Source organism: Lepidochelys kempii, chromosome 4 (assembly GCF_965140285.1).
Source record: "Lepidochelys kempii isolate rLepKem1 chromosome 4, rLepKem1.hap1, whole genome shotgun sequence".
NCBI classification, from domain to species: Eukaryota; Metazoa; Chordata; order Testudines; family Cheloniidae; genus Lepidochelys; species Lepidochelys kempii.
Genome location: NC_136383.1, coordinates 32,120,183 through 32,133,406, shown reverse-complemented (window position 1 = coordinate 32,133,406; position 13,224 = coordinate 32,120,183). Strand labels below are relative to the sequence as shown.

Genomic DNA, 13,224 nt, shown 5'->3' with positions numbered 1-13,224 from the left:
CTTTTGTATGCTGTTGTAATAAAGAGAGGCTTGTCTTATTGTTAAATAATAAGCAACATTCAGTAGAGCTTTTGCAAAAGTTCTCTGCCCTAGCTGTAACAGATGAAAATTGGTGCAGCCAAAAGGGATACCTAAAACACACTAATAAAAGAAGTCAAGTAAAGAGTACTTTAAAAAAATTTCTTGGACTACTGATGCATAATTCTTCCTAGTGCCACACTTATTCTCTATTTAACTGATTATCTGGATTGTAATACATTAAATGAAAATAAGAAAATGTTTTAAAAGCATTTGTGTTAGTGCAGTTTCATATACATTTGCCACAAGAAAGGGACAGGAGAGTAGAGAGATTTTGTGTGCCTGCTCCTTAGAAACAAAAACACAAACAGATAATTTTGGCCTCTGAAATCTCATATCTGAACTACAACTCACAAAATACAACACAAAGAAAAAAATAGTTTATGTAAGAGTTCAGCCAAAACAAAGGCACATACAATCCTTCCTTCCTAGTGAAGCCAAAGTGGATTTCAGGAACACATTAATGGAGAGAGCATGCTGGCTTGGCAAACTAGAATGGGGAAAGTGTTCCATGCACAGGAGCAGAGTGAAATGCATCTCGGAGACAACATTACTAGTAACCTGGAGACACCACTATTGTAAAGATTACTTCGGCATTTCAATTATAACTATTTCTATGAAATTTTTAAGTAGAGTGTAAAACAAGGCTTAAATTCAACATTAAAATCAGTTACTCTTAGGAACAAAGTTTTAACTTCCCTCTCTAAAAAATATTTTTTTTAAAAAAGTACAGTGTTAATTAAAAATAACAAACTTGTGAACTTAGTAAACATCTTCCTTTGTTATACGCACTTATGAGCTTGAAAAACATTTCTTTCCCTATCAAGTTCTCTCTTTTTTCCCCCAATCAGGTGAAAAATCCTAGGAGCTGAAGCAAACAAGATTCTTGTTGATTCAGCAGCATAGCTTCTGTAAGTTAGGTTAACCACTGCTAATTAAAAGCCAAAAGGGGAGCTTATTTCCACACCCAACAAAATATGGTAGGTATAGATGTAGGATTTTTTTAAACGAATATATGTTCTTTGCACCAGGAAGCCAGTTTTACTTAAATATATATAAAAAATACTAAGAGGACACTACTACCCAACTATAATCATTTTAAGGTAGGTCAAGTTTTGTGAATGTTCTGATGTTACAGGTTAGTTGTAGAATATATTTCTTATTTATTCAACTGTAAATTGGATTCCATAAAATTTATTTGTGGCACCTTAGAGACTAAGGAATTTATTTGGGCATAAGCTTTTGTGAGCTACAGCTCACTTCATCGGATGCATACTGTATGAATATAGTCATACAGTATGCATCCGATGAAGTGAGCTGTAGCTCACGAAAGCTTATGCCCAAATAAATTCCTTAGTCTCTAAGGTGCCACAAGTACTCCTTCTCTTTTTCTGAATACAGACTAACACGACTGTTACTCTGAAACATAAAATTTATTCTATCAATCCACTGATCAATCAGATATCAAATCAATTTGCACTAGTCACTCATTAAGATTTTACTATAATGATCAGACTATATGGCAGAATAAAGCACAGGCACTTCAAAGCTTTACTTTAATGAATGCATAGCAAAAACTGATTGCTATGAAAAATGTGGCTAAAGCATGAAATATATCTATCTCAATGTGTAGCACTCTAATTAGGTAGTGCTGGCATAAAATCAATAACTATGAAGCAGAAATTAAAATATATATATATATTTTAATGGATACAATAAAGTCAAAGTACATATCTCCAAAGAATAGTGTGAGGATCTTTGAGAGATGAATGACAGCTTGGAAGCACAAACATTAACTTTTTTTTTTTCTTTCCCCCCAGTGTCATACTAAAAATGTAATTAAATCTGAATTATTTTTGGTTTCTTCTACAAAAGTTCTCCAGGCTAACTCTGGGAGAAAGATACAGTATGAAAGAGGTTTATAGTTGGAGAGAAATATCTCAGGTTCTCTGTTTAACAATTCTACTAATAAGTATAACATGATGAAAATAAGAATACGACTCCTCATATCCTATGAGAAACATTTGACTCCATCGCCCTGAAGATCTTTTATGTACTGTTCTTACCCCCTGAAAAATTCATCAGAGTCCCAAGATATACTGAGAATTCTGAGGGGTCTACAGATTTCTTCCCATTGCAAGGCATATTTTGTTGATTGCACTACTCCATACTATTATTCTGACATGTTGCATTTTACTGATACCAACCTACGACTGGACTCGGATTCAGCAAGGTACTTACACATTTATTTGACAATAGGAATCCTCACATGCTTAAGTTTAGTCACTTATCTTGCTGAATCAGGATTATAACAGCATTCATTTCTTTGTATACCTTACCTATTAGTAACAGAGTTCCCTCCACATTACTGACTCTTCCAGTATCATGTATTAAGTGACTCGAACACCAGTGTACAAGATAACCATCAGTACAATATACACGAAATGTCACTGATACCATGAACTGTAATGTTGCCATCAGGTTCTGTGGTTTGTTCTGCAATCACTGCAGCTGGAATTTGAGACACTTTTGTAACCAGATTTGTATACTGGTTGCACAAGGAACTATCTATTTTGTACCTCTGACTCATCAGTTCAATACAGTGAAATCTAAGAAACAGACCTACTGCTAAAGTCCCCTACACGCAATATCTAGTCTCAGTAAAATAAAGTGACATTTTGTTGCCATTGCTTTAATGGCATTATTCTGCTTCAAGTGATATAGCAGTAGTTCTCAAACTTTTGTACTGGTGACCTATTCCACATAGCAAGCCTGAGTGCGACCCCCCCCTTATAAACTAAAAACGAACACTTTCTTATATATTTAACACCATTATAAATGCTGGATGCAAAAAGGGGTTTGGGGTGGAGGCTAACAGCTTGCGACCCCCGCATGTAATACCTTGTGACCCGAGGGGTCACGACCCACATTTTGAGAACCCCTGTGATAGAGGGGCTAATTCTGTTCCCATTGAAGTCAACAGAAGCAGTGAGCCTAGAGTTAAGTAGTGCTATTTGTGAGAATAAACTTCTAAATTTAGACAAAAAACTTACAATGAACATCTAATGACCAATGTAAAAATATTATTGGTTAAAAAACTGATCATGCTAGTAACATAATTATATCTATTTTATAACCTTTCTTCAGCACCACTTCTAAGTATGTAACAAACTAGAGAATCAGATTACATAGAGAGCAATTGTTACAAAGAACAATTTAGCAGAAAATATTCCTCAGATCTATAAAATAAGCTAGGGATAAACTTAATTTAAAATTAAGCAGGATAAAGATTTAATTTAAGATCATTCACCAACAAACCTGTATTCTGCTTTTATTCAATTTTAATTTTAAAAACACTGAAGACTAAACGGATTAACTTAATTTCATTCAGAAACAGATGCTGGCCTCTGCAAAATGCTAAAAATTAGCTTGGGGGGGGGGCGGTGGGGGGAATACATGGTAGATCGTAAGACCACTCTTTTTCTTTGGAAGAGAAGGGGAAAACATTGCCTTTTTGTTAAGCGAATTCTCCAGGAACACTTCTTGCTGTTCGGTTAAATGCTTACTGAACAAAAGACTTTCTATGAAAAGCATCCTCCAACTGAACTCAATGGGCAGGATACATGAGCTGGTGTAAGATACAAGGAAACAAATCAAAGGCAAGAAATTATTCTCAAAATATCCTTCTAAATTACTGCAGAAAACAAACTTCTACACAGCATTCACAGCAGAGTAAAACTTTCATGACTAGCGTGTTTTTCAGAAGAGGCAGTTGCAGGAGCAGTATGTCAAGACTATGACGACTGGTAAAAGCACAGAAATAGGCTTCCAATGTGGCTCCTGTACGTTGTTACAGAGAAGTAACCATTCTCTCCACTCCCAAAGCAGTGAATGTCCTCATGAAATAAGCCTAAATTGAGCATGGAGCCTCTTCAGTTTTTAACAGTAGGACTTCCTAGTAGTCCTCAAAACCAACAGCACACGCAGTAGTACACCATACAAGAGGTTGCATATGTCTACCAGTAGGATGAATCAATGGCTACATATCTTTCTCTCTCAAGAGGGCTCTCTGAAAGAAGATATTTAGCACTCTCCTCACCATCAAGGCTGAAGATCTACTTCTCTTTTAGGGTTCATGCAGAGCAAGAAAAATAAATAATGACCTGAAAAAATATCATGACCTGAGGAACTACCAGAAAACATGGAACTAGTTTTGAAACTAAACCATTCTGATAAAAAATAAACATGGATCCTTGCAGTGAAAAGCCTGAAACTCCCAACAATCCTACCCAAACGAACTGCCATAAGAAAAATAGTTTTCAAAGTAAGTGACCTCTCTAAATTATTCACCAGGGTCTGGGGAGAGATAATCCATAAAGACAGGCAGGGTGAAGACTCCACAAGAAAAAGGGAGAACAGCTCTGGTCTCACTTTATCTGCCACCCTAAATACTTTCAGGTAAGTGCCTGTGGACAAATACTCTATTACACATAATTAAGGCTCCATTATGAAATTGCACAAAACCGATACTCTGTTACATATTTTTTTTAAGGAAATGAAATATCACAACAAAGGTTGAGTGGAGAAGGGCAGAAGTGTGCCGAATACTGAAGCTCTAACATTTTGCAATAGACTGTGGAGATGAACTACTTGTGGGCCAACAGAAACATGGCAATCACTTTCTCAGAGATCTATATTTTTCTTTATAAAGACTGTCCTCCCAAAAGCCATGCCATACTGGCCACTGGCATATCAGAAAAGGAGAGGATGATCTTGAGCTTAAGTCACTAGACTGAGAATACCTCAGGAGTTTTACTGTTTTCCTTTCTCTGCCTCCTAAAACTGAACAGACTTCTCTTTCCGGATACTGGACAGTACTAGAGAAACACAGGATAGGTTCTGTATACAGTTATTGACTTAAAAATAATATTTACCACGACAATATATTTTACTTTACTGCAGTATTTACAGTGTTCCCTATACTTAGAAGGAGAAATATATAAAAAAAACTGATAAATTTAACTATCATAGGTGGTAAAACATCTACATGTATAACTGTAACAGAGCTAAACCAACCATCATCCAAAAGCTCTACATCCAGACACATTCCATTAGAACATTACAAGTTTGCTGAAAGTTAGAATACTGAAATTAAAACAGCCTCAAAGTGCAACCGTTACACTATAAAATACGAAGATGCATGTTACCTCAGGGGGAAAAACATTGTACTGAGCAATTTCCAATTACTACACTCCATTTTTAACTACCATATTCATATAAGAGTTGGAAATTTTCCCTCAGCTTGCTACGTGTCTGAAGAATTGCAACTACTTTTGGGATTAAATTTTTCATTTTAATAATTCAAGGAGGTGGAAATACGAAGACAAAACTTGGGTAGGAAAAAAGCAATATACTGGTGTAAAGCTAAAGCAGACCTGCTTCCTCATCCTCCTCATCCTCTTCCTCATCATCTGAACTTGATGACAAGGGAGCTGGTGCAGAGCTAGCTTGATTATTAACATATCCACCATACTGCATGCCTGTGAAGTGGAAAGCACAAACACAAGAGTCAAACAGACAAGAAAGATGAGAAACAAAAGTCACAAATCATTGCATTAAAAGTGAGAGAAATCAGGCATTCCAGAGAACATCCTAACATGCAAGTGATGAAAGTTCATTAAAGTCTAAGAGAGCTAGATAATCTCTGTAAGTAGTTTAGCACAAGCAGCTTTTTAGTGAACTAGTTTGGTTCAGCATTAGTAGTGCCTAAGGAAAACTAGTAGGAAGGAAAATATATATATTTATATATAGGACGGAATATTATAAAGAACGAAACATTTTTCCTCTGGACAAAGAAAGAATCAGTTTGCTCGACAAACTTGCCCTTTTAAAAAAGGATTCTCCAAATTCTTTAGTATTTTGCAGTTTAGCAAGAAGAGCAATGAAATGTACCATTGCCTCACCGTATAAACGCACGTATGTTCCACCTTTCCGTGTTTTCCATCACACTCTTACCATGCATTTTAAACAAGATATGCCAGTTTAATAAGTGTTAGTACTACTGTGCCGGTTGACTTGGTCAAGACTGTCAAAAATGAGGGCCTAAAGCTAGGCTCGTAAGTCCATATTTAGGCACCTACATACATGGCCTGATTTTCAAAAGCACTGAGCACCCAAGAACATCACCACAGAACATTCTACAAACTGTAACCAACAGTTTTTAATATAATAGGCACCGTACACAAATACAAACAATACACAAGGCACTAGATACATATAGTGTGCAAAGATGTGCTGTATAGCAATGTTAAGTACTGATCAGTTGACACTTAGTGTGTGCAGAACTACTGACTTGACTTTAACTATGCAAGTACTCAAACTTTTGAACATCTGTTGATTTTATAGATGCAACTTACCATAGTTTTCCTCTTGGCAGCCCATTAGACTACTATGCTTTAAAAAAAATTAACTCAGACACTTCCAAAGTTTTGAAGAGTTCTGTGGTTTGCTAACAGAAGTGCCAAATTTAAACTGGACTAGTATACCACATATTAAACATGAAAACATATTTAACATTCTATTACAATAAAATTGTTGCAGATAAATCATATACATGCTGGCATTCATGTATACATACAATGATGTGTATACGTAATGACATTCAATTACTAACTCAAACTGTTTTAACTGTTGTACAGTGAGCCATATTAACATGTATTTTATTAAAATACACAAGCTAGCCATCACATCATTCTGCTTTAAAAAGATTCTCAGATGAACAAATCAGGAGTATTTAAATTATACTTATTACAACCCAGCAGGGTCAGTTTGAAGAGCAGCTACTGAGCCAATGGAAGAGGTAATAAGAAATCAAAGAGAATACCAGAACACTATCTGGCCAAGGCAGAAGAAAGACAGGAGTGTGTGGATATGGTTTAATTAGGCGGCAACTTTATTCACTTAATATATTTTCAAGTACCTGGCAAAAAGTAGCACAATGCAGGCATTTCCCTAATCATTTCCACCTAATGCCCAACCTGGTTTCAGCCATCCTGTTGCTGGACCCCCACCATTCTCCCGTCATATTCCCACCATTCTCCCGTCATATGAGATAAAAGGGGCTATAAAAGGAGGGAGGTCCTTTCTCTGCTGTATCAGCCTTAAACAGAAAAAGAGATGGTGCTAAGCCTCCCACTGTAGCAGACTTAGGAGCCCCAAATACCCATTTACTCAGCTTTCTTAAGTGATGCTTCCCTTCAAATCGTTTTCCAATCCATTTAATCCAAGAACCACATCCTTTACATAATGAGTACATTTATGCCTGCTACCTCCTCCCACCCTGTCCCTGACAAGTTCCTAGATATTGACTGATTCCTCCCTTAATATTAGAGAAATAGGTGTACTCAATTTTCCCTGAATAATTCAGATGTCACTAAGATATGTCCCAAATTATCAAACTCCCTTGATTACAAATGAATTTATCCACCTCCTTTTCCACATACCTCCCCATTATATTGACCCAAGGAGGATTCATGGCTCCCTTCTATATCCTACATTGCAACATGTCAGACCAAATAATTGTCACCCCAGGAAACAACTCCTGGATCTGCACCACATCCCTCTTAACTCTGAGCATCAATTGAACCCTCTTATGCCTTCACAATAGTTTTCAACGAAGAAAATAATAACTGCAACCAGTTTCTGTTCCTAGGCTGCCAAAGAGTGTACAAGGGGCATCAACTGTTCCCATAGCATGCTCTGCCATCCACATTAGCTCAGGACTGCCACCCTACCTAGACACAGATGTGAACTGCCAGATGAATTGAAAGCCCACTTGTGCACCCAGTATACAATATTGTACCTACAGATCCACACCACTGCTTGCTTGGTCCATTTGCATGATTCTGAAATTGGAAACAGTAAAATTAGTTCAGATTCTCTACCTGGGGTCTCACATATGTCCCACATGCATTTGAATGTCATTGCTCAATTGCCAGAATAGCCCTCGCCCTAGCTATTGAAGTCTGGAATGAGTGGGGGCCAAATTATGCACCAGTAATGTCAACTCTAAAAGCCCTTTTCTGAAAACTGTAACAAGCTGGTATGTTGCGAGGGGCCTTCCATCACCAAGACTAAAGAGGGGGTCCTCTCCAATCAGTCTCATCTCAGTTTAAAGTCCTTAATGCACCTAGTGGGCGTGTTCTGGCTTCACTCCCCTCCTGTAGTATGATGGACTCACCTCATCCCCTGAACAGTTTTCAATATCCTCAGGGTCAAGACAATTAATTGTACCTCCCACCTGTAAATTCCTCCACTCTAAAACCCATTTCAAAGCATCCTTCAATAACCCAAGCACTAGCTCACTCATCTAAAAGCTCCAAAAAAACTACCAGGAATGCAGTCTTGAACAAGGCTGACTCGTCTGCTTCTGCATATTTGGGTGAGAACCTGAACCAAATCCCCAAGTGTCTGAACAGCAATCCTCTCTGGGACTCATGTCTTGAGGCTATGCTACTAAAAACCTCTTTATGCCCAATATATAATGTTGGCATTTTGTGTGGAAAGCCTCCAGCTTTGCCCAGTCTCAGCGGCATAGTGTCCTGTTTCGCAACCATCCTACAGTATGGAAAGGATACAGCTCGAATAGATCTTGAACTGGGTTGTCATGCTGAGATGATGTTGATTCCATATTCATTGTAAACGCCCCTTGGCAGACACTGTGATGCCGATCTGATGGAGAACCTGTTTGAGAGCTGGAATGAACTGGTGAGTACAGACCCCAAATAGCAAAAGCTGGGGACTGCTTCAACAGTTGGGAGTCATGGGTGGACCTGGTCCTAGATTTTGCAGCTTTGTCTTTGACCACAGAACATGGAGGCCAACCTTAGCTGACTCCTCCATTTGCTGGAGTGCCTCACGAAACCTGCTGGGGCTCTGTACTAGAAGAACAGGCGTAAGAACAACGTCATCAGCGTAGTCAAGGTCTGAGAGTGAGAGACCACCAATTTTAAATGCCTATGAACCTCATAGAATACTGTATTATGAAATCCATTGCCCGACAAAAGAGTGCAGGGGCCAAGACACAGCCCTGTCCGACACCAGATACTGATTTAAAAGGTGCCGACATCCGATTCCCTAAACGTACACGGGCAGTGGTTCCATTATGCAGCTCACTAATCAAGTCCAGCAGAGTGTTTGGAACACCTACGTCCTTTAAGGCCTTCCATAGCACAACCTGGTTAACTGACTCAGACAAAGCTTTAAGATTGACATATGCTTCATGCAGGGGCTTCTTGAACTCATGGTGCATCTCCAACAACAAGCAGAGGGCCAAAATGGCGTCTAATTGGACCTGTTCCTTGTAAAGCCTGAGTGTTGGGGGCAATGCTTCTAATGTAGCAGGGGCTCCAAATGGGCCAGCAGAACATACACAAGCACCTTCCCTGGCATGGACAACAAGGTGATTGGGCTGTAGCTCTTACTTTATAAGATCAAGGGACCGTGCAGTGAATGTGAGATCACAACACCGTCCTTCCAGGCAGTTGGCAAGGTTCCAGTTCTCCACATCAAACGAAAGATGGCCAGAAGTGATTCCGCTACAGAGTCAATAGCACATTTTAGCAGCTCTCAGGAATGGCTGAGCATCCGTTTTCAGTTAGCGGATGGCACACTTCATCCAATGATGGCGATCAGTACAAGTATCTGGGTCTGAAACCACAGTGGCTGTCAAAACGTCCAGCTCTGAACAAGCTGCAGCTGGAGGGCGATTCAGGGCCCTGTGATAATGTTCCACCCAGCGTGAAAGGATGTTGTCATCTAATTTACATGAATGGCCTTGGCGGTCATTCAAGATCCCTTTCATAGTAACTACCTCTTGACCGCCAAGGTTGCAGATCATGCAGAATGCCAGCTTTAAGTCTCCCCTGGCTAAACCAAATTCATCATCATCTACCACTTGGTTAGAATATGCCTCAAGCTCACAGAATGCCAGGGTGTTAAACTTTCACTTCAGCTGAGTATGAGTGTGCTTATCGCCACACTGACTGGATGTGGCCTTCAATTTAACTGTCTGGAAGGCCTCCTTTGATAGCCATGGTCAGTGTGCTAGACGCCTAATAGCCAATTGTCTGCTCGGCAGATTGGTGGAGGATGGAAGTAAACGAAGAGCAGGCAACCTCGACATCAACCAGCAGGTCAGCTAGAGCCAAGAATCTATTTCTGATGTCGATACATAACCTGTTGGCTAAACCCGGCACACAGAGAAGCGCATCAATGTCAAACGTTTTCCTCATCACAGAGGGCGTACTCACTCGTCAGAGCGTCAATGTCATGCAGGCAACCACTAGGTGGTGATCTGTTTTTGTGGCACATTCTGCAGCACAATATACTCTACAGGAGGCGAAGAGATGCCTGTCACGTGCGATATGTGGTCCAACTCCTTCTGAGTGATGCCATCGTGAGAGATCCATGACATCTGATGTATGCACTGCCGCTTGAACCATGACCCAAGAATGGAAAGATTCTGAGAGGAGCAGAAGGTGAGCAAGCGGCAAGAGTGTACCTGAACTGTAATGGCCAATGACCTGATCAAGCCCGATTTGCCGGGAGCCAGTAACTGCATTTAGGTGGCCCACAATCATGAAATTGTCATGTGGAGGGACTGTGCATACTAAAGATTCCAACTGATCGTAGAAATGATCTTTGAATCAACAGATTTCTCTGTCAGCAAATAGACTACTATGACAGCGAGGTGACTGTGCTGATGTTTAAGACGTGCAATAAGTAGTAGAGAAGACCCGGGCATCCAGGTTATCAAGAAGGACTTGGTTTTGCCTCGCAGTAGTAATGCTACCCCTTGTAAGTGGTTGGGGCCACTGGAATACAGAACTAATGAATCTTCCACCTTGTGGCATTCGTGATTTATCAGCCTTGATTCCGTCAAGCCTGCGATTGATATGCCAAGACCGTCCACACGAGACAGCGACTTGATGACCACACCTGTGAAGAGTTGCAACACTCCAGGTTGCAATTTTGATGGGTTGGTGGAGAACCCAGCTGCGATTGAATACATTGTCATGGTACACTGCTGACGTGCCTGCCGACATCAGAGAACAAGCATCCCCAGGCGGTCTTTGGTATGAGCCCATCACATCTGCACGGAGAGAAGACAGCACCGGTAGGTCATCTACAGCTGAGAGTAAAGCAGGGGCTTTAACCCTGGTGCTGAGTGCTAAGTTATTCATGTTGCAAGAGAGAATGATCTATAACTGTGTCTCTATAATCAGTTTCTCCCTCCGAAAAGACACTCCATGAAAAGGATTCAGAAACTGTTCTCAAGTCCCCAAAACCTCCTTCACCTCTTCATTAAGCTTATAAAATGGTTGGGCTTTGATACTCCCAATGGCAGCTGACAGTCTGGGGCAAAATGCCCAAGACTGCAAACTCCAGCACTGTATGCTTCCTTGCCACTATAGCCTTGATAATCAATCCCAGAAGTTCCCACAATGTATCCTATGGGACTCTAGATACCCCAGTCTGTGTCTCTATCCCACTCCCTAAATAGGTCAGCTTAGCAGAGGGCCCTTGTTTTTTCATCAGCCAGAGGTATCCCCAACATAACATGGACTCACCATATATAGCTGTAGTGAGCACATTCTTGAGAAGCTGAGTTGTCAGATGCCATAACATATTAGAGGGGTTTAGAAACAAAGCAAGGCTGAGGGTATCTCAGTTTTTCCAATACGCTATGCAATAACATTCCCACAGGGACGATCACACTCTGCTGAAGATCCTATATGTAACAACTGGCTAGTGCGACAAAGGCAGAACCAACAGAAATGAAACTGATGAACTCTTCAATTTCTCTCTGCTGCTAGAACGTGGGGAAAAAAACGTGTTCAGATATTCTTATCCCCTGATTCTATGGAGTGCACTTATTAAAGAGGAGGGAAAAGAAAAATTCTCTTCCCAGTACCAGATTGTATTTGCGCTTCTCTTAAAGATTTTACTTATGGCTCAGCAGGAGCTGCAAAGTGCAACTGAATAGGAATACGTCAGTCTCCTTTTACAATGCTTCAGGAGTGCTGAGCAAGAACATGAGCTGCATAGGCATGATTAAGAGGGGGAGAGAAACAGATTAAGATCAGTATGACAAGAGGTGAGGAAGACCTAAGATAAAAAACACAGGAGTGGGGTCAGATATGAAGAGGAGAAGGAGTGGAACACAAAAGGAGAGAGAAACCAAAAGCAGCTAGAAAGAAGGTTGGTATGGTGTTCCTCTTGCAGTGAGTCAGAGTTTAGGATTGGGCTTGATACCAAACTACGTGTCCCAGAAGGAGCTGGGAGTTCTGCAGGGGCAGTACATATAAACTGTGAGGAAATATATGCTCACAATCACTCTTTAATAATCCAAATGCAATCTCTAATCTGAACAAATCTTGGAGCCATTAGCAATTATCTTCAAGGACTGATGGACTTTGAATGAGGTCCCAGAGACTGGAGAAGGACAAATATAGCACCTAACTTTAAAAGGGGGAACGAAGAGGACCTGGGAAATTATAGACCAGTCAGCCTAACTTCAATACCTGGAAAGGAGATACTGAAACAAATTATTAAACAATCAATTTGTAAGCAACTAAAGCAGTGGTTTTCAATTTGTGGCCCATGTTGGGGGTCCACACCTCCATTTGAAATTTTTTAGGGGTCTGCAAATGAAAAGATTGAAAACCACTAACCTAATTTAAGGAATAGCCAGGATGGATCTGTCAAGAACAAGTCATACTAAACAAACTTAATTTCCCTCTTTAAGAGGGTTATGGCCAAGTGAATGAGGGTAAGCAGAAGACATGAAATATCTTGATTTTATTCTATAGTCCTACATGGAATTCTCTTAAGCAAACTACGGAAATGCAGTCTAGATGAATTTACTGCAAGGTAGGTGAACAACTGGTTAAAAGACCATACTCCAAAAGCAGTTATCAGTGGTTAGCTGTCAAACTGGAAGGGTGCATCTAGAGGAGTTCCAAAGGGGTCAGTCCTGGATCCAGTAGTATTCAATATTTTCCTAAATGACTTTGATCATGGAGTGGAGAGTATGCTTATAAAATCTAAAGATGACAGACTGTGAGGACATTTTGGAGAACAGGA

The 13,224-nt window shown here is 40.0% G+C and overlaps 1 protein-coding gene across 8 annotated transcripts in view; it reads right to left on the bottom strand.

The window, feature by feature from the left end:
• The window catches only part of SEC24B (SEC24 homolog B, COPII component), an 83,980-nt gene that overhangs the window by 51,327 nt on the left and 19,429 nt on the right, over nt 1-13,224 (bottom strand). For 6 of the 8 annotated variants that reach the window (XR_012158529.1, XM_073340874.1, XM_073340877.1 and 3 more), the window contains exon 4: nt 5,514-5,618. The exons of the other annotated variants lie outside the window; for them this stretch is intronic. Coding sequence is in view for 5 of the 6 variants with exons in the window: in XM_073340874.1 (XP_073196975.1) it covers nt 5,514-5,618 (105 nt within the window). In the remaining variant the exon portion in view is untranslated. The remainder of the gene's footprint in view (nt 1-5,513; nt 5,619-13,224) is intronic. 8 annotated transcript variants of the gene reach the window in all.